The 21,594-nt window shown below is 35.3% G+C and overlaps 1 protein-coding gene across 6 annotated transcripts in view; it reads right to left on the reverse strand.

The window, feature by feature from the left end:
* The window catches only part of FARS2 (phenylalanyl-tRNA synthetase 2, mitochondrial), a 442,133-nt gene that overhangs the window by 181,345 nt on the left and 239,194 nt on the right, over positions 1–21,594 (reverse strand). For all 6 annotated transcript variants that reach the window (XM_036229346.1, XM_036229283.1, XM_036229309.1 and 3 more), the window contains one exon: positions 21,196–21,356. In XM_036229346.1, coding sequence (XP_036085239.1) covers positions 21,196–21,356 — 161 coding nt within the window. The remainder of the gene's footprint in view (positions 1–21,195; positions 21,357–21,594) is intronic.

A 21,594-nucleotide genomic window follows, 5' to 3' on the forward strand; every position in this document is an offset into this window, starting at 1 on the left:
TTAGCCTGAAAATCTCCAAACAATAACCATGTACGTTTTTGGCTTCTTATAAATTCTGCCATGCTGTTGATATTCCAAATACTTGACTTAATAATTTTATGCACACCACAGGATAACTTTTCAACCAATGAATATACAACTTTCCAAATGCTTCTGCTTCTCTTTTATACTAAACAAATGTGGGTTGTGGCAACCTATGTTCACCACTAATTGCACACAGTGACAGATATTTAATATATCCATAAATCTCAGAGATAGAAACAAGTATTCTATTTGGAAGTACAAAGGGCTACCTGGAACACAGAAGGTGAAGTTATTTCCCTGAGAATGGCTTTCTTAACTTTCACATCATGAATAATGGTCGCTAGAAGAATAGTAATAAATTACACCTTGATAGCACTGTCCAGCACTATCCCTGTACACAAAGTGATTTCACAGGTAAGGACTCAGTCACTCCTGTCATGTAAGGGGAAGGGGTGGGTATTATGCTAATTTTGCAGCTAAAGACCAGAAGTTTAGAAATATTAAGCATCTGGCTGCAGAGCCACAAGGTGGACAATGCTGTTGGCCATTTGGGTTTCTGGGGTTCAGAAAGCGAAAGCTGTTAGGAGAGGCTACTTTGCTTCTGTATAGTTGTCTTTTTGGTTGACTGGACCACAGTATTAGCAGAAACACCTTGGGGCTTCAGTTTCTTCAAGTGAAAAATAGAGGCAACACGGTCAAAAACCAAATTATCTTAAATTCCACCCTTCTTCCTACGTATGGACCCTATGTTCTGACAAACAAAAGTAGATGAAACCAAAGGCAGGGAAAAAAAGAAGATAAAGAAAGAAAGGATGAGCATTTGATCTCAAATGGGAGGGCAATATTTTAAAAAACGCTAATTTATTTTTAAGTAGATTTGCAGATATACATAAGTCATATTTGCATCATCAATGAGTGACAGTGTTGCCCTGGTGATTACTTATCTGAATACAGAAAAGAAATAGCCATGGAGAATCATCAGTGATTCAATAAGATACACAGTGCTGTTCATAGACTATTAGGCACAAACATCTCCTTCATACAGGATGTAAAAACATGTTCAAATGGGCAAAAAACAAAAACAAAAACAAAAAAAAACAAAAAACAAAAACACTGGCTTTTGGGGGAAAAACAACTTGGTCCTTCTTCTGAATCCAGAGAAAAAGCATTAATATCTAATTATTTTTCCTGTTGGTGGGCAAAGTCATTCTGGTAAAAAGTAAGACCTACCAAAAAAACTTTTTGTACATTTACTCTTACCTTAAAGTAGATATAGTAGCTCCTAACAGGGCAGGCAGAGAAGGTTTTATATACAAGCATTTATTAGACTCATTTAAATACATTATTTAACATACTAACATAGACATTATTGCTGTAATAGTTAAAATTTATTTAACATTTACTATTCTTTCAGGCACTGTGCTAAGGATTTTATGTGTATTTAAACTGATAAACTGATTGATCCTTACAAAATTATCCTATAGGTAGTAATTAATATTATCCCCATTTTACAGATGAGAAAACAAGTCCAGAGAAATCTTACACATAGTAAACAATAGAGTGGGGACTTAATTCAGGCAGTCTGGCTCCAGAAGTCATGTCTTACTACTACTTTGTTTATCATTCTATCTCTCTTTTAAATAACTTTTCCTTTTAATTGAACAGGTAATGAAGTGTACTTCTCCCGATTCCACTTCTCCCACCTCCCAACTATGTACACAGGTTTCTTTATGGCCATCTGCACATGCAGTGACAGGAAGGCCAAGTGTTGTGAAGGAATTTGTTTGAGCACAATCCCACCACAGTGCAGAGTTCACTCCCCCGGTGGTGAATCCTCTGCCCAGTGAGGGGAGCTGTCCTGGGTGGGTTAGAGAGTGGGAGTGTGAAGGCCCTAGTCAAGAACATGCTCTTGGTCACCAGCACCAAATGTGCTGAAGAAGAAGGTGCTGGGCGGCCGCCAGAGGACCTAACCACTACTTATTCTCATATAAATGCAATGAAAGTATTATTGGATTTCAGGAAACAGTAAATAAGATTAATAGCTGCAAAAGGAGACTTCAAAATATACAACAATAATAAATTTAGTTTTTCCCCAAAACTATTGCTAGATATATTAGCATATCCTGCTTTCTGGATCTATGCTTAGCAAAGGCTCCATGGTCTCGCTTCCCTATAGATTTAGTATGCAGTTTAGAGGAAAAAGTGAATGTTATTCAATCCTTAGAAATTATTATGAAGGGAAAAATAAACATGATAAAAGCACATCAAGTTCAATGACATATTCCAGGATCATCTTAAATTTTCCTTGCTTTGGCCATGGGGTCTGTCTTTTCTATAAGGAGCCCTGCTTCCTTTTAGTGGAGAATGGTATTTAGAAACCAAGATCTGGGCACCAAGTGTGCTCACTACCAGTGTTCAAGATAAAGAACACTTCCAATCACCCTAGATAATACAAAAGATGTCTAAGAATCATAGAGACACATCAAAAGGACACAGGAGGCAGCGTGAAGGGGGTCCCACTGGCCAAGTCTCGGAAAATGAATGTTTCAAAAAAAAAAAAAAGACAGTAATGGATTTCAATCCATTGAATAAAATAAGAAGCTGTAAATCCTTCTTATATAAATAACTGAATGAATGAATAAATAAATAAATAAGTGAGGGAGAAGAGAAAGCCCTTCGTGTAGTAGAATGTCAACTATAAATGTCACTATAAATACTCATTAATGAACACTAAAACCTGTGAGTGAAATTCAGAGTATTACCTATAAGTAAATAACACATTATTAAAAAGAAAAAAGAGTAACTTCCTGGTAGAGAAATTTGGCAGGCATTATCTTAACCTAGTGATCAAAGCCATCAACACCAATATGGAGGCAAACTGACATCACACTCGTCTTGATAAAATGTACTATGAAGAAGAAAACACCAGTTCTGAGGTATTCCTACAAAAAAAAATACACAATCTAAATCTAATCACGAGGAAACTTTGGACAATTCAAATTGAAGCCCATTCTACTACATGATTTGCTTGTACTTTTCAAAGAATTTCAAGGTCAAAAAACATAAACAAAGACAGAGAAATTATTCCAATTAAAGGAGACCAAGGAGATAAAACGACTAAATGCAAGTATAAAATTGTATTGAATCCAAGAGCAGGAAGAAAATAGCAATAAAGGACGTTATTGGGAAGGCTGACAATATTTGAGTATGGGCTATGGATTAGATGTTGAATCAACATGAAATTTCCTGACTTTATCAATCATACTGTGATTATGTAAGAATAAGTTCTTGTTCTTAGAAAATGCATGTTAATGCATTTAGGAGGAAAGGGCATGTGTGTGCTACTTGATCTCAACTGCTGAGAGGAATATATATATATATATATATATACACGCACACACACGCGCGCGCACACACACACACACATACATACATATACATACACTTATGTGTATACAGACATATACACATAAGTATTATATATAATAATCACTACGTATCTCATAAAGGATACTATACATATATTAGATCCTTATTCACAGATTTCATATTTGGCAATTTGCCTACTCCCTAAAAAATACTTGTAACCCCCAAATCAATACTCTTGGCATTTTCAAGGTCATTTGCAGACATGAGTAGGGTGGCAAAAAATTTGAGTTGCCCAACTCCCACATTCCCAGCTGAAGCTGAACAAGGCGAAGCTCCGCCTTCTTGTTTTAGCTCTCAAACTGCAAACAAGTATCTTTTTGAAGTTGAAGTGCTGTATTTTTCCTATTTTTGTGCTTTGTGTTGGTGGTTTCGCTGTTTAAAATGGTCGCCAAGCAAAGAGCTGAAGTGCTGTCTAGTGTTCCTAAATGCACGAAGGCTGTGATGTGCCTTACAGAGGAAATACATGTCTTAGCTAAGCTTCAGTTTGGCATCAGTTACAGTGCTGTTGGTCATGAATTTAATGTTAATGAATAAACCATATATTATACAAGATATCTTAAACAGAAATACACATACAACAAGGTTATGCACTGATTAGCTGATGAAAATGTGACCAGCCAGAGGCTGGTAGGAACCTAATTTTGTGTTTTCTCTCAAGAGCTTCAGCTCGATATTCAGCAATCAGGGTGAATTTATAGAACATAACTACTATGAATAATGAGAATCATCTGTATACACACACACACACACTCATACCTGGTCTGTATAAAGTGTGTTTGAGTGTTCCTTACACTATTCTTGTAACTTTTAAGTATGAATTTATGTAAAAGTCAAAAGTTACAATCAGTCACAAGTATAAAACAAATAGTCAAAAAAGGAATAAATTCACGTAGCAAATAAACCAAATGTAATTTTGGGACTGAACCTCTAGTCCCCTCCTCTCCACAAACTAAAACACTTAAGAGTTTCTTATATATTCCTGTCGGGGTTTTCTGTGAATACTCGGATGTTATATATTTTTATTATTTTTCTAAATCCATGTTGGGGCATGCTATAGCTACTGTTTTTCATTTTACGCAAGCTACTTTATTCTTTTTCACTGCAATATAGCATTTCTTTTATAAGTGGTCCATAACTTATTTATTCAATCTCTTCTAGATGGAGGTCTATGTTGTTCTTAACCTTCTACTATTACAAGTATTACGGTTTCATGTACTAGACCTATTTTTCAGAAGATACTCTCCTAATGATTTTAATAAAGTAGCTGAGAAACACATGCAATTAGTGGATTACTACAGAAACACAAATGCTGCTACAGAAGTGTCCCTAGAAAAAAATCTGTCAGCCATTACTGTGTAGTAGGCTAAGCGTTCTTCTATTTTCACCTAGATTTTAGTTAATAAATACTTTCAGTCACAGACTACAGACAGAACACTTTAACTAAAACTGTTCTGCTTCCTTTTTATCATTCTCAATGCTGCTTAACATTACTGAATTGTGCTACGGCCCACAGACAGTGCTAGTGTTACAGAGAAAACCAGCACTGGGCACTGAAAATAAAAGGAATAAGACTTAACTCAGTGCACTTAGGGGTCTCCTATGCCCAGAGGCAGAGAGACAACAGGACGAAGCATGGTACAACCTGGAAAGTGCTATAATTGAGCCTACTATGGAAAAGGCACTTAAATTTTGTTGAATGTTTTTTTACATAAACAAAGTGTTCAGTGGAAACACTAAAATAAAGGAGGGGACAGAGAGTGTAGGGATGGGAGGGCTGCAGAGCCGATGTAATGTCCGATCACGGTCTAAAGGAGGAGCAGTGGAACACAGAGAAGAAAAGTGCACACTCCAGAGTCAAGACAGGGTTCCAAATCCGGAGTGTCAGCTTCCAGACTCGGAACTGCGAGTGTCTTCACGATAATAGGGGGATATTGGGATAACAGCATCTATGCCATATAGGTGGGATTAAATAAAATTATGCACGTTTTTATACACAACATACATACATGTATGCATGTATGTACATGTGTGTATAAACACAAACACATATATGAGAAAGAGGGGAGGGAGAAATGGCTAAAGCATATTGCTTGGCCCATGGTAAACATTCAATAAAAGTTAGCTCTTGTTTCCAATGAGAGAAACGGGGAGGGCAGGGGCCTTTTGAAAAGAAGCAGTGGAAGAGAGGCATGACTATTAATTTCATAGTGAGAGCAAAGACTATGTCTTAGTCACAAATTCAATGGCGGAATATAGAATTTGGGTCACAACAGACCCAACAAAAAGTTGTAGAATCACCAGTGGTCTCCAACCTTTTTGGCACCAGGGGCTGGTGCTTCTATGAGGATCTAATGCCTGATGATCTGAGGTGGAGCTGAGGTGGTGATGCTAGTGCTGGGGAGCAGCTGCAAACAAAGATGAAGCTTTGCTTGCTTGCCCTTCACTCACCCCCTACTGTGCAGCCTGGTTCTGGTACCAGTCTGCAGCTCAAGGGTAGGGGAACTCTAAATGAACCAATAAATAACTGACTTTGGAGAGCAGAAGTCTGACATGACTGTCAGAAAGAGGGCGTAAGGGAGGCAGGGGCAGGAGACAGGATAGAAATAAGCGGTTAGTGAACAAAAAGCTTGGATCTCATGCTATGGGGTTCAAGATACATTCTTCATGCAAAGGGGAACTACTGAAAAGGTTAAAACAAGATGGTAACATCTTAATATGTGGAAGATAGCCAGAAACAGGAAGAATCCAAAATCAGGGGAATCAGGTTGCTATTATAACAGTGTTGGCTAGAAGTTCTTCTATGTTAAACCACATAAGAATCATTGGGAGTATGTTAAGAAGTAAATTTTTGGATCCCATCCCCAAAGATTCTGACTGTGTAGATCTACAATGGATGAAGAAGTATTGAGAAGAAATCAGAAGTGGAGACAAGGGAAGATGACAAATTTCATGGTAGATGGCCTTAGTTTTGTCCAGTGATAAAATGAGGTTATTTGTTCAAGGCTGGGGACGGGGAAGGCTGTGGCACAAATCTGGAACTCCCAGTAAGAAATCATACATTTGTAGATGGGTCAATCAGCTCTGCCATATTCAACATGGAGACAATGAGTTCAAACAGGAAAAAGGAATTTGAGGGTTAGCATAGGATAGGGACTTGACTATATAAGCTAGAAAAAAAAAAGAAAGAATGTGAAGTAGTTGACCATGGACTCATTCTGGGCTTGAGGGAGCAAAAAGTGAAACCTGGGAGATGCAGGAAGACTCACAGACTGGGTAAGAAATAGGGTAAAGAGGAGGCTGAAAGAGGGCTTGATAGAATGTGAGGGTTGAAGGAGCAGAACAGAGGACTGTACTGAGGGAACTTTAGCAAAAGAAGAGTGGTTGGATGATCCAGGTGTGCCTGTAAAGTAAATTTGTGAAGTTGGATGAAATGCTTTTTGTCTGATTTATAGAATGCCAAGTAACTGTGGCACCTGGGCATTGTTCCTAGGATGGTGGAGAGAAAAACCCAACCAGGTGCCAGAGCCACTAGGCAATGCAAGAGGGTGATCGGATGATAGTGGGCGGAGGGCTGGGGGGAGGTGTGAGGGAAGAAAGTGTTATAATCTGAGGGCTTATGATTCAAAGTCATCCCTGAAAATGCCAAGCTTGGGGAACCCTAATCACGGTCTCGCAGTGTCTTTCAACTTCTGTTGCTTCTGAGAGCAGGATTCTTTATGCACTTCTGTGAGAACTGCTTTCTTATCTGATTCAGTCTTTTCCATTAAATTATCGATTATTACCTAATCACTATGTTAGCATCTAAATCTCTTTGAGATAAAGGCATTACACCCATATGTAACGAAAGAGACATGAAATAATAGGTCAGCCCAAAATGAAGCTGACATGTGTTTATATTAATACAGGCCCACCATCCATAGTTTTACATATTCCTATAGGGTTTCCTCAGATTACAATAAAACTAGTCAATAAAGAGTGTTTGAGGCTCTACCTCGTTTGTTCAGTGCCCAACTTCAATTTACATACTAATGACTGCATATTTGCCTTTAATAGATACAGTAGTAAAAGTAAGGAAAAAAATAACCACTGAAGTGTAAAGTTACCATTTTTTTCATGAGAAATCTAACAATGAAACAGCCAGTGAATCTATTTCTTCTATACCAAGAAATAAAGGTAATCACAGAATGAGATGATGAGAATTATTTCAGAGTAGCATCATAATGGCGGTGTCTCTTCCATAAGGAAATGTATAGAAACTGATGGAAAGAATAGTTTATTCATCAGCCTTGATCTCAGTGATTTGGAACTGGAAATGTACAGCTACAGTGACAGTGCAGACATCTTCCTTGATTCCAGGGACCTGTCAATAATCTTTCTTGTTCCATTTCTAGAGTCTATTAAGTAATCAGGTTCTACCTTTCAACAATCACATCGAAGCTCCAGACCCAGAAACATCATTTCCTTTGAGGATGAATTAGCTCATTAACGAAGTGCACTTTCCAGTCTTTCTTTTTAATCTTAAAAGGTTAAATGGCGCAATACATTTTTCTGTGCAGTAGGTGTGTAGCTAACAAGGTGATAATTGAGAAACTGTGTGAGAAGAAAAAAAAAAACTATAAAACTAGAAATCTGCAGTATCTGGGAAGAGGGCAACTAAATTACCTTTAGAGGATGCAAAAGTTGTGGTAATACAATGCTAAAGATGGCTTTAATCATTCCACCGAAATACAGAAGACACACATGCCATAATATTCAAGACTGTTAGTTTTAAACAATAATGCAAGCCAAGCCAATTTTTAATATCCTCTCTTCTAATTTCCTTTTGTTTCCAACAAAATAAACAAATTAGGAAGATCTTCAAAATATTCAAAATGTGGATAACATTTGCTAGAATATTTGATTCTAATGGTTTTTCCTTTCATTTTTCAGTCTTTGGTCACACACATGCACACAATATTTTCTGCCTAACATATAAGAAACATTCTGGAAGAGATCTCCAAAAGCTTAAAACAATGTTGTTTTCTTTTTCTCTCTCTTTTTTGAAATAATTTGACATTAGCCTTCAATAACAATTAGCATTTATATAAACATCCTTAAGTAAAGTTCAAGAGTCTACAGTATCCTCAAAGAGTCACATCAGCCAGTTCATCAAGCTGAGCAGGCACCACAGAAAGACTGTCCTGCCCATCTTACTCTGCAGTCCCTCTTCTATATCCACTCCACCTGTTTCTGTAGTCCTCTTGTCTGTGGGAAGCTTCACTCATACCTTACTCATTAGCTTCGTATTCTGTCTTCTTCACAGCAATTCCTCAAGCACCAACTCTGGTACTTGCTCACCACACCAACCAGAACTCAATTTAGATAAAATTAATATTATAGAATACCTAAAGACTTTAAAATAACAAAATAAAGATATTCAAATTGCTAAACAACCATTTCAAAAAGCAAGGAATTAGGAAACAAAACCAGGCAGAAATTAAATAAGAATGTAGAGAAGAAAAGGAAGTAATAGTTAAGTTTAAAAATCTTGGAGAAAATTATTAAATTGGTAGAAAGTATTCAGAAATTCACCAGCACAGGAGGACAAAAAAAAAAAAATCAAAGAATAGCTAAGATACATGGCTAATAACTAAGAAGTTCCAACATACAAGAGGAAATTTATAAAAAGGTAGTAAGCGGAATGGAGGGGAACCACTATTCTAAAAGATCGAATAATGCAGACTTTTCTAGAGTTAAAACAAACAAAAAACAAACAAAACAATTCAAGTACTAAGTGGGATAAAGATAAATCCACACCAAGATGCAACATAGTAAAATTAGAGGACATGAAATATAAAAAGAAAGCCTTAAACATTACCCTAGAGAAAAGGTATGACTATCTACAAAGAAATAACAATTGACTAACATTAGACTTCTCAAGAACAAAGGCTAGAAGTAATGTATTCAAAGTGCTTCTGGAGAATGGCTGCCCTTCAAGAATTTTATACCCCACTAAATTATCATTTAAGAATGAAGGTAATATGAACACAGGTATACAAAGACCAAAACAGTTTACTGTGGAAAAAAATATTCAAAGGATATACTCCATTGAGAAGCAAAGCAAACTCTCTCTCAAGAGAAGGCTTAGTATAAAAAAAAAGGTGAGCACAAAATTTGATAAAATGTTAGTGAATGTACTTAACTCTTGACTAATCAAAATAATATTTCTATTAAAAAGTCATCATAATAAGAGACTATTACAAACAACTTTATTCCAATACACTTGAAAGTTAGATGAAATGAACAGATTCCTTAAAAAAATACAATTTATCAAAACTGAGACAAAAAAAAATCTGTAAAGTGTAATAACTATTAAAACATTTAAACTGTGGTTAAAAACTTCCCACAAAGAAAACTCCAAGATGACTTGACCGGTAAATTTGATCAAATACTTAATAAATAACATGATCTTCAAGATAGTCTCCCAGAAAACAGAAAAAGAAAACACTGCCAATTTTTATGATGAAAGCATAATTTTAACATCAAAACTTGATAAGAACATAAGAAACAGAAAATTAGAGACCTACCTCACCCCAGAACATAGATTTAAAAACCCTAAATATTTGCAAATCAAATCTAGAAACATATTAAAAAGATAATATATTTCAACCAAGTTATATTTATGCAAAAAAAAATTACGATGTCACTACATTAACAGAATAAAACCTAAAAATCACACAATTGCCTCAAAATATATGGACAGGTTTGATGAATTTTAAGCCATTTATGATAAAAACTCTTAGCAAACTAGACATAGAAGGAAACATCCTTAATTTGATAAAAGGCTTTACAAAAAACCTACAGTAACTACTTTAAATACTCATTTCAAAACTTTCAAGATCAGACATTTAATTAAGTTTTAATTTTACATCACTATAGTTCATTCGGTTCAATCTCCGAGATTTGGTTTACTCCAATAAGAATAAAAGAATCACTCATAGTAAAATAACTTTTTCAAAGTCAGTAGCTAATAAATTACCTTTCACATTTAGATCTATAAACCCCCTGGAATTCAATTTTGAATAATTAGAAATATGGGGTCAAGTTTCATTTTTTCAATATGGATTCTCAATTATTCCTGTTCCACTTGCACAAAAGGCTTTCCTCCTGCCTCTCTGTTCCCTAGTTCAGGTGTTATCGTAAGTCTAGCAGAAAACAGAGGTGTGTTTCTGGGCTCCTTATTGCATTCTCTATAGGCCTATATGTTTATCTTGGATCAGTTCAACTCACAATTATTGTAGCTTTTTAAAAATATTTGACATTAAACAAGTCCTTCAACTTCGTTATTTGCCTTTTCTTGACACTCTGCATTTCCATATAAATTTCAGGAACTACTAAAGAAATTTCTCATAAAATCTCTCTGATTTTCTATTTTTAAACTATTTTAGCTATTTAAGGTACATTTTGAATTAATCCAACAAATTGTTTTTCGATATATACAAATAACACAAAATTGGTGAACATCAAATTGAAGTCAGTGCTCAGGTCTAGGAAGAGCAGGAAGGAGAGTGTCATCAGGGAGACAGGCCTAGAGTCAATAACTGGATGGAGGGCACACAGTTCTATTTATTAGTAAATCAAGAAATATATGTATGTATATTCAGAATATTTCATCATTTTAAAAATGAATAAAATAATATCAAATAGCTACTTCATACCCAAACATCAGTTAATCTGTAGTTCAAACTCAGCCAAACAGACTCTATGAGGGTCATCTATTTAAAACTCACTATCCTTGGTAGTAAATTATAGTCTACACTTACAATTTGTAAATCACATAGGGAGGCCCTTTAGAAAATAAATTCTTCCCTTACATTGAAAGAAAACATTTGATTTATTACTCAGCCAAGTGATAAACATAATAATTAAGCTACCTACTATATAAATTACTGCTTACTTTAACCATTATTCATTTTCAAGATCACAAGATTACACATACAAAATGCCAACATAAATGCACCGTTTGAAAAGTTGTGCAATAATGGAATTGCAAAGCAATTCTCATTTCTCTGTCTAAACACAGCTGACTTTAAGTCCTAACATTTCAGATGAGCCCAGATGCCCTTCTTACCCTTTGAGTAAAGGAGTAGTGCACACCTCTAATTCAAACAGTGAAGAGGTTTGTTTTTCCTATTGTACAGAATGAGGTAAATAAAGACACAGAATAACCACACTTATCTTTCTTTACTAACAATTTAGTAAGGTAAATTTCTCTGATTTAATTTGGTCAACAGAAAATGAACATAAACACTGAATTTTCTATTTGCATTGGCTCTAATTTTTGATAACTCTAAGGACCTCATTCCCAGGCTGAGTGACCTTGAGGTTAGTGATTTCAGACTTTTCCCTTTGGCCAATATAGTTAACTTAGTTGGATGTGCCATGATGACCCTGATTCTAATACTCAGTTTCAAACAGAAAAAAAACGTCCTATAACCTCATACTATTCATGAATCACATCCAGCTGTCCTATGAAAGTAGGCACGGCCAGTTCTAGGCAAAGAGATCAAAGGATTAAACTAAAGGAAGAAAAATCTAACAGATGATTTCAAGCATAAGCCAATGGAAGGTAAAACATTTTAGCGTGGAATAGCTTTTCTAATAGTCCCATTATCCAATTTCATAAGTGACTGTTCATAAAAACGGTGCTGTAATAAGAGATAACATTGCCTCCAGGGACTAATTGAATACATCTGGAATTGTTGGTGAAGTAAAGCAAAAGCATAAGCCTTACTGACAAGAGTTCAGTATAAATATCAGAAAGGAGCAAGTTAAGTTCAACTGCCTTGAAAATACAATGTGATAAAAGTCTGCTGAAAACTGGAAAACTTCTCCTCACACTTAAAAAAGGAAACAAGGGCACTTTTCTGCTTTAGATCTTGCATCTGAGGTGATGCTTGATGCTCCTGCTGACATCTTTCAAGCCGGAGGAGGAAAACACTCAGGGCTTTAGAGCCCTGGCATTATTGAGAGCTTCTTGTTATTTTGTTCTTATTTAAGCCATTTTTGAGTTCAGTCTTCTTGGTTGAGCCAAAAAACATCCTTACTACTATCCTGTAAGAATTACTTACCATATTTATACCTGGGAAAAAAACCATTGACTGACTTACCCATCATTGCTTAATTGACATGTTCTTTCTTTCTACGGCAATTCCTTCAAACTTGTATTTGTTTCTGGTCTCTCTTCTGATGATTTTCTTTTAAAACTATAACTTTTTCTCCCTCACTTTATGGAGGTCTAACTGACAAATCAAAATTGTATCTATTTAATGTACACACCATGATGGTTTGACATATATAAACATTATAAAATGATTACCCAAACTATAATTTCTTGTGTCTGATCTTTCTTTTTTTAATTAAAATTATTGGGGTACATTGGTTAATAAAATCAAATAGGTTTCAAGTGTTCAATAATACATCATATGCATATTGTACTGTGTGTTCATCACCCAAAGTTAAATTTCCTTCTGCCACCAAATATTTGACCCTCTTACCTCTATCTACCTCCCCATTCTGCCCTTCCCTCTAGTGACCACTAATCCACTGTCCGTGTCCACGACTCTCTGTTTGTTTGTCATGTTTTGCTTGTTACATTTAGCTTTATGTCCCAAATATGAGTAAAATCATATGGTTCTCAACTTTTTCTGTCTGATTTATTTTGCATAGCCTGATAATCTCAAGATCTATCTGTGTTATCGCAAATTGTAGTATTTCATGTTTTCTTATGGCTGAGTAATATTCCATTGTATATAGGTACATTTCCTTTATCCAGTCATCTATCAATGGACATTTCGGTTGTTTCCATGTCTTGGCCATTATGATCAATGCTGCTATGATAGTCGGGACGCATATATCTTTGTGGATAAATGTTTTCAAGTTTTTTGGGTAAATACTTGGAAGAGGGATTGCTGGGTCAAATGGTAGTTCTAGTCTTAGTTTGTTGAGGAACCTCCATACTGTTTTCCACAGTGTCTGCACCAATTTTCAATCCCATCCACAGTTCACAAAGGTCCCCTTTTCTCCACATCTTTGCCAACACTTGTTTGTTGATTTATTGACAAAGGTCATTTTGACAGGTATGAGGTGATATCTTATTGTGACTTTAGTTTGCATTTCTCTGATGATTAGTGACATTGAGCATCTTTTCATGTCTATTGGCCATCTGTATGTCCTCTTTTAAGAAAGGCTTATTCAGGTTCTCTGCTCAGTTTTTAATTGGATTGTTTTGTTAGGCTTTGTTTGTTTGTTTGTTTGGTGTTAAGTTGCATGAGTTCTTTGTAAATTTTGGATATTATTGGATATATCATTGGCAAATACCTTTCCTCATTCAGTAGGTTGTCTTTCCGTTTTGTTGATGGTTTCCTTTGCTGTGCAAACACACTTGTTAATTTGATGCAGTGTCATTCGTTTTTTCTTTTGTTTCTCTTGTCCAAGGCAACATATCAGAAAGCATATTATTAATAGCAATGTCAGAAAGTTTACGGCCTATGTTTTTGTCTAGGAGTTTTATGGTTTCTGATCTTATAGTTAAGTCTTTAATCCATTTTGAGTTTATTTTTGTATATGGTATAGGAAGGTGATCTAGTTTCTTTTTCTTTCTTTTTTTTTCTTTTCTGCATGTAGTTGTCTAATTTTCTCAATACCATTTATTAGACTATCCTTACCCTACTTTATATTCTTACCTCCTTTGTCATAGACCGTATAGGTACAGGTTTATTTTGGGGCTCCCTATTCTTTTCTACTTATCTTTTGTCTGTTTTTATGCCAGTACTATGCTTTTCTGATTACTATAGCCTTAGAGTAAACTTTGATATCAGGTAGTGTGATACCTCCAACTTTGTTCTTCTTTTTTAAGATTGCTGTGGCTATTTAGGGTCTTTTGTGATTGCATATAAATTTTAGGATTATTTGATCTAGTTCTGTGAAAAATACTATTGGTATTTTGATAGAAATTGCATTGAATCTATATATTGCTTTGGGAGTATGGACATTTTAATTATGTTAATTCTTCCAATCCATGAACTTGGTGTATGCTTCCATTTGTGTCTTCTTCAACTTCTTTTTACAATGTCTTATAATTTTCCAAGTATGAGTCTTTTAGCTCCTTGATTAAATTTATTCCCAGTCATTTTATTCTTTTTGATGCAACTGTAAATGAGTATGCTATCTTAATTTTTCTTTCTTGTAGTTCGTTATTGCTGTATAAATGCAGCAGATTTCTGAATATTAATTTTATATCTTGATACTTTACTGAATTCATTGATCAGTTCTAATAGTTTTTTGATATAAGACCCTTTCATAATAGTCACTGTCCCAGCTGACGCCTCCCAAATTCTTCGTGCTTCCAGTTTCATCTTCCATCTCCAGTTCTATTTTTTCCAATTTAAATACTAACACTTTCTCTTCGCAAATTACTTGAAGCACACAAACACATATGACTTAAGCAGAATTTTTTTTAATGTGTATTTAAACTGTATGAGTTTATTCTCACAATCCTTTCACACCAACAGATACAAACAGAAAAGAATGAATGAATGAATGAATGAATGAGAGTGAACAACTAAAGAAGAAATTAAGAAAGAAAGAAAGAAAGAAAGAAAGAAAGAAAGAAAGAAAGAAAGAAAGAAAGAAGGAAAGAAAGAAAGAAAGAAGGAAGAGCTTAAACCATTCATAAAGGAACAAAAGTGTTATAGTACCGCAACTCTGAAATTCATGGTAACAAATCTAGGATAAGAAGAAAGAAAAGACTTTTGAGATTAGTGTAAAAGGTATCATAAATTATAGATCTGCTGAAAGTGCAACAGAGAAGAAAGTAAATTAATCACATGGTCAGACTATTTCATTTTGTCATCTCATTTTACAGATGAGGTAGTTGAACTTTGACATATAAGATGATTCTGTCTATCACTGTGCAGATTCAAAGTGTAGTCTGTGGACCAACAACATCAGCATCTCTTAGGAGTTACTTAGGAGTGCAGAATCTCAGACTCTATATTAAGCATACCAAATCAGAATCTGAATTCTAACAAGATCCTCATGTGATTCATCTGTACATTGAAGTTTGAGAAGCATTAATATAGGTAGTTTATTATCAGTAAGTTCATAAATAAGATAATTTAAATTCAATGCCTTGTTTTTCTATAAATTATATACTTACTTTTGGATTTGTTTGAAAATCTAAATCCTTTGGCTCTGAATAATCAACCTATGAATTTTACTCTCAGGATAAACCTTTAGGAAATGGCTTTTTGAAACTCTGAATGAACAATACACAGTGCTAACACACCGTAACCTCTCAGCTACCATTTCCTCATCTGTAAAATGAAGAGAAAATAGTAACTAAACTCAGAGGGTTATTAAGAGAACTGAATTATGACATACAAAGCCTGTAGAATAATGCTGAACATAAAGTAAAGCTTAAATCAGTGTTAACTACTAACTATGATCATTATGATCTTGAATAGGGTTTGATAGAGTAGGTTTGCATGTCACCACCTATCCACTTTCATCTATTCCCATTGGAGTGACAAGTATTTGAGATATATATTATCTAGGATTAGGAACAAATATAGTCTGTGCCCACAAAGGAAAGCTAAAATAAACTCCTTAATTGGAAAGATAACAACAAACATTGCTGAGTTACTTCATTAAATGGGTACTGACCTTGTAAGCAACTATGAATACACATGAAATTAATAACTTTTAAGTAAAATATATGAATAACATTTACAATGTTGATTAATAAATAATTTTCAATAACTAGTATTACTCTGTGTAGAACTAAATATTAAATTCATAATTCAGGATTGATTAGAGAACATTTAAAGAAGAAACTAAAGTTGGATTATTGAATATTCAATTCACTGCACTGAAACAGCAAATTTTACCTTCTGGGATGGGGGCAGACATACACACAGCGAGGGTCCAAACACCCAGAATGAGCCTCGTTTTGGGAGCTAGAGTCAGGGATAGAGATCCCTTGTATAGAATAAGACAACTCGTGCATGATAAAACCACCAGCTTGCTCATCCATTTATTTCAAGCGCTGATTGATCCAGGTTGGGAATGAGAGCCACAAAAAAACAGGCTCTTAAACCATGTAAAATAAAATAAATAAAATAAAAAATAATTAAAATCACACTATAACTTGAATTTCACACTTATTAGACTTAAACAATAGTTTTCAAGGTATTCAGGAAAGAGTGGCAGAGATGACGCCTCAGGGTGATATAAATCAGACGACTGCTAGCGCCTAGAAGACTGCCATCACAGCTAGATTGGCGGATTTACAAGTCCATGGAGACTATGCAGAGGAGGATGCCAGAGAAGCTAAGAGAGCCTAAAGCACAATCTAGGAGGGCCTGAAGGGAAACCAGAGAAGAGAAATTTCTGCCTCCTGCCAGACCTACACAATATGATCCCACATGGCTCCCAGAGTTTCCTGGCCAGAGAAGCCACAAGCTCATAGCTGCCAGCAGACCTTTTCCCCTGACGTTTTCACTCTTCCCCTTCCCCCGGGGACGAGTTTGCAGAGTATAATAATCATGTTAAATATTCTTCTTAAGACAGGCCAGGGGTGGCTCCATAGTGTAGTGGTTAGCATGTGTGCTTTACACGCAGAAGGTCCTGGGTTTGTGCCTCCAGTGGAGCCATGGACCATACGGGGGGCGGAGGGGGGTGTCGGACCATACACCTGGGGGTGCCAGGACCCAGGCGCACACCGTGAGTGTGTGGGAGGAGATGCCCCACCTTCAGAGATCCAGTTCTTAAGGGAAAACAGCAACATCCATAGGTCAGGTGTGGTAGGGGGTAAATTAAAAAGGGGTGGGGGTAGGGGGTGGGGGGAAGACAGGCTGACATTATGTGACAAAATGGGTCTCTTATTCCCCTCATATGTATAAAAATGACCATTTTACACAAAGAATACACACTTTAATACTATCAGTATTTATTATACCTAACAACGAAATGGTCTCTATTATATCAGAAAGAAAGCAATTTGCTATGATGAAAATGGAATATATAAATCTGCCATGTGACAGGCTGAATAATGTCCCTCCAAAGATGTTCATCTCCTAATCCCTGACTGTGTGCCCTTATATTCGAAAATAACTTTACAGATGTAATTAAGAAAGAATCTTGAGATGTGGAGATTATCTTGAATTATCTTGGTGGGGTCCATGTAATCACAAGGGTCCTTGTAAGATGCAGACAAAAATTCAGAGAGAAGGCAACATGACCGCAAAGGAAAGGAGAGGGAAAAAGGCAGTAGAGAGTTTTAAACGAGGAATGAGGTTAGCCTGAGAAGATGGCAAAGACAAGGAAGTGGATTCTTCTCTACAGCCTCCAGAAGGAATAAGCCCTGTTGACACCCTGACTTTAGCCCAGATCGATTTTGAATTTCTGACCCCCAGAACTGTAAAATAATAAAGATGTGTTATTTTAAGCTGCTAAGTTTATAGTCATTTGTTGTATTCAGCAATAGGTACTAATTATAAGTGAATAATTAGGAAACAGCTCTCTGTGATCTACAAACTACAAAATATTTTACAGACATATACTTTTTCAGCAACTAAATCTTAACTGCCCCATCAGAAGTGTTTAAGTTTATTACACAAAGGCAATGATATAAATTATGTAATACTGCAAGTATGCAGACACCAATTTTCAACTCTGAAGGCAGAAAAGATTTTTAAAACTGACACTTAATACAAAAGAAGCATAGTCTATTCCTGGATATTTCTGTGTCTCCTAAGAGAAGACAGTTTTAAGTAAACTTAAATTGTACTTAAGCCACTAACTTGTGGTGGCAATTACGCTATTCATCTGTGCTTGCTCACCACAGTGTAGAGCACTGTGCAATGATGGCTGCTGGTCCAGCAATGTTTACTGATTAAATAAATGACCGAATACATAAAATGTGAATGAGAAAAACTTAGATCCTTAGCCAGATTTTACTTTTGATTATGTAGCTGGAGCTTTATTCCAATTTAATCTGGTACTAGATTAAACATAAACATATATTTTTTAAAAAATAGGATTTTTAGGGCCATTAAAAATGAAACCAAAAATTAAATTAATTATAAGAGGTTCCAGTTTTGAAGCAAGTTGACAGAGAAAACCAAATACCATATGATTTTACTTACATGTGGAATCTAACAACAACAACAACAACAAAAAACAAAGCAAAATAGAAACAGACATATAGACATAGAGAATGAGCTGACTGTTGCTAAAAGGCAGAAGACTGGGGGGAACGAGAAATTAAAAAATAAAGCCATTAAAGATGAAACCAATTATTAAATTAGTGATAGGAGGCTCCACTTTTGGTTAAGATACAAAAGGATGAAAAAAAAAAATCGGTCCCACTGTATTAACAAGAAAACAACAAATTAAAAAATCTTACCTGTCATACAAGATATGAAAGACATCTGGACACAAGTCTAAACGAATGAAATTCCAGAGAGCGAGATGAGCCCTTCTAGGGTGAACAAATATTAGTGGCTACTTTTACCACGGGGGCATGAGAAGTCAGAAGAGCTAGCCTGCTCTTGGTAAAGAAACTTTGCTGGAATAAGGAGAAAAGAGCCGAATTTTTTATCAGCCAATCATTGGCTGGTGTGGCAGATTGGAAAATAGAGAACCAGATAGTCCTTGCTGCCAGCCATTTCTCCTTTATATTTTTGCTAAGCACACACTTGTGTAGAAGCAACTGGCAACCGGGTGGAAAGAGAGAAGGATCTTGTAATCTCACACATGTAGGTCCCAAGCTGCTGCAAGGCCAGATCTTACCATCGAGAAGAAATCAAATGTGAAACCCAGTTCAACTCCAGATCAGAATAAAGAGGTCTGGCCTAGTCTCCTTTGTTGCCTAATGGGAGAAAGGGTAAGGCTTTCTGGGGATAAATATTACCTACTTCAGCTTCTGTGTTCTTTTAAACACAATTTAAAAAGTAAGACAAATGAAAAAATAGGAATAATGTGACCTATAAGAGAAAAATAAAGAACAAAAGTAAATGACTGAAATTAATATACAAGGATTTAAAAATAACTATTACAAATATGCTAAAGAATTTAAGGGAAGATGTACAAAATGGGTAAAAAGATGGAGAATTTCATCAGAGTAATAAAAACTTGAAAAAAGAAGCAAGTAGAAATTGTAGAACGGACAAGTACAATAACTGGAATGATTAATTCATTGAAGGGGCTTAATGGCTGACTGCACACAAGAAAAAAGATTAGTAAACCCAGAGACGACAATAAAACTATCCAAAATAAAGCAAAGAGTGAAAAAAAAAATCAGTAATAAAAAACAAACCCTAAGCATGAGTTCTATGGCATAAGTCCAAATGGGCCAACCTATATGCAGTTGCAGTCTGAAAAGGAAAAAAAAATGAATGGAATAGATTGTTGGAAGAGATATTAGATAAGAATATTTAAAGATAGTTGAAAGACATTAATCCTACATGGTGAAACCCCAAGTAGGATAACAGGCATAAAATCATACATAAGTCAAACTGCTGAAAACAGATGTAAAAAGATAATAGCAGTGAAATGTTATGTTTAAAGAGCTGACAGGAAAAAAAAACAAATACACACACATTGGCAACCCAGATACCTATATCCATGGAAAATATATTCCTAAGAAATAAAGGTGAGACAAAGCTGTTTCCAGACAAACTAAAGCTGAAAAATTCCATGCTGCACTATAAGAAATATTAAAAGGTCTTCAGACTTAAGAGGAATAATCACAGAAAAAAATGAAGATCAGCAGAAAGAAATGATCAATGTGGGGTAAATACTAAGAGAAATATAAAACAATATAGTTTTAAATTTCTTTAAAAGACAATTGGCTATATGAAGCAAGTAGAGCAATATATTATGGGGCTATAATATATGAAGAAATAAAATATGACAATAAAACAAAAAAAAACAGGAGAAATAAAATCACACTACTGTAAGGTTAACTGTTTCATGAAGCTGTACAATAGCTACCCATAGTAAAGAGTAATGAATTAATTACACATACTGTAATCTAGAATAATCACTTCAAAATAATATAAAATGGTGAAACTAAATAGCAATAAGGGTGAAAAAAGGGAATTAAAAAACAAAGAAACAACCCCCCGACCCCTAAACCTAAATGTCCAAATAAAGAAATAAAGAATACAAAGGGGGGAAAAGGGAAAAATAAAAGATGATAGACTTAAGTCCAAGAATATCCCACATAATTATATTAAATGTAAGATGTAGTCAACACTCCAATTAAATCTGGATTTAAAAAAGATCCAACACTATGCTGTTTGTAAAAGACATGTGTTTAATATAAAGACATAGTGACAGTAAGATGATGAAAATGATATGCATTACAAATGCTAAACATAAAAAAGTCAGCGTGTCTATTAGTATCAGAAAAACTAAACTTTAAAAGCATCATCAGATATAAAGATCGATATTTCATAATAACAAAATGGTCATTAACAAAGCCCCAAACTGGTTCTCTGCTTAGACTAATAAGTTGATAAATCTTTTCCTGCATATAATTTCTGAAGATTTATGAACTCCTCTGTTTATAGACCTATATATAAAATCTCTTTTCAAATTCACATTATTTTTAAAATCAATAAAGTCCAAGTACTCCCCTCAATTCCTGAAAACCATTTTTATTATGAGTTACTTGATTCTTGCAAGTCATCTTACCTGAAATTTCACCTTCTGGTTGATGTCAGACAAACGGAACTGCTTCAGGAAGCGCTCGTCCTCACTCCAGAAGAGGCGGATGTCTGGGATGTCATACAGGATCATGGCCAGTCTTTCTAATCCAAGGCCAAAGGCCCAACCAATCTTGTCTTGAGCACCAGCTACAATTAGGAAACAAAATAAAACAATTGATTTAAAAATCATAAAGACTTACAGGTACGTACCACTTTCTGATGATGTATTCATCATTGGTTGAGTGCCTACTAGTGGCACTGCACTGGGGAGGGGCTGTGGAGACAACCAAAATGGGACCTAATCTAATCTCCCCACATACCTTACTTCCCTCACTGAGGCACCCTGGAGTCATACCGTCTCAAATATTGGCTTTCATTTCTAATT

Source organism: Rousettus aegyptiacus, unplaced genomic scaffold, assembly GCF_014176215.1.
Source record: "Rousettus aegyptiacus isolate mRouAeg1 unplaced genomic scaffold, mRouAeg1.p scaffold_m13_p_1, whole genome shotgun sequence".
NCBI lineage: Eukaryota > Metazoa > Chordata > Mammalia > Chiroptera > Pteropodidae > Rousettus > Rousettus aegyptiacus.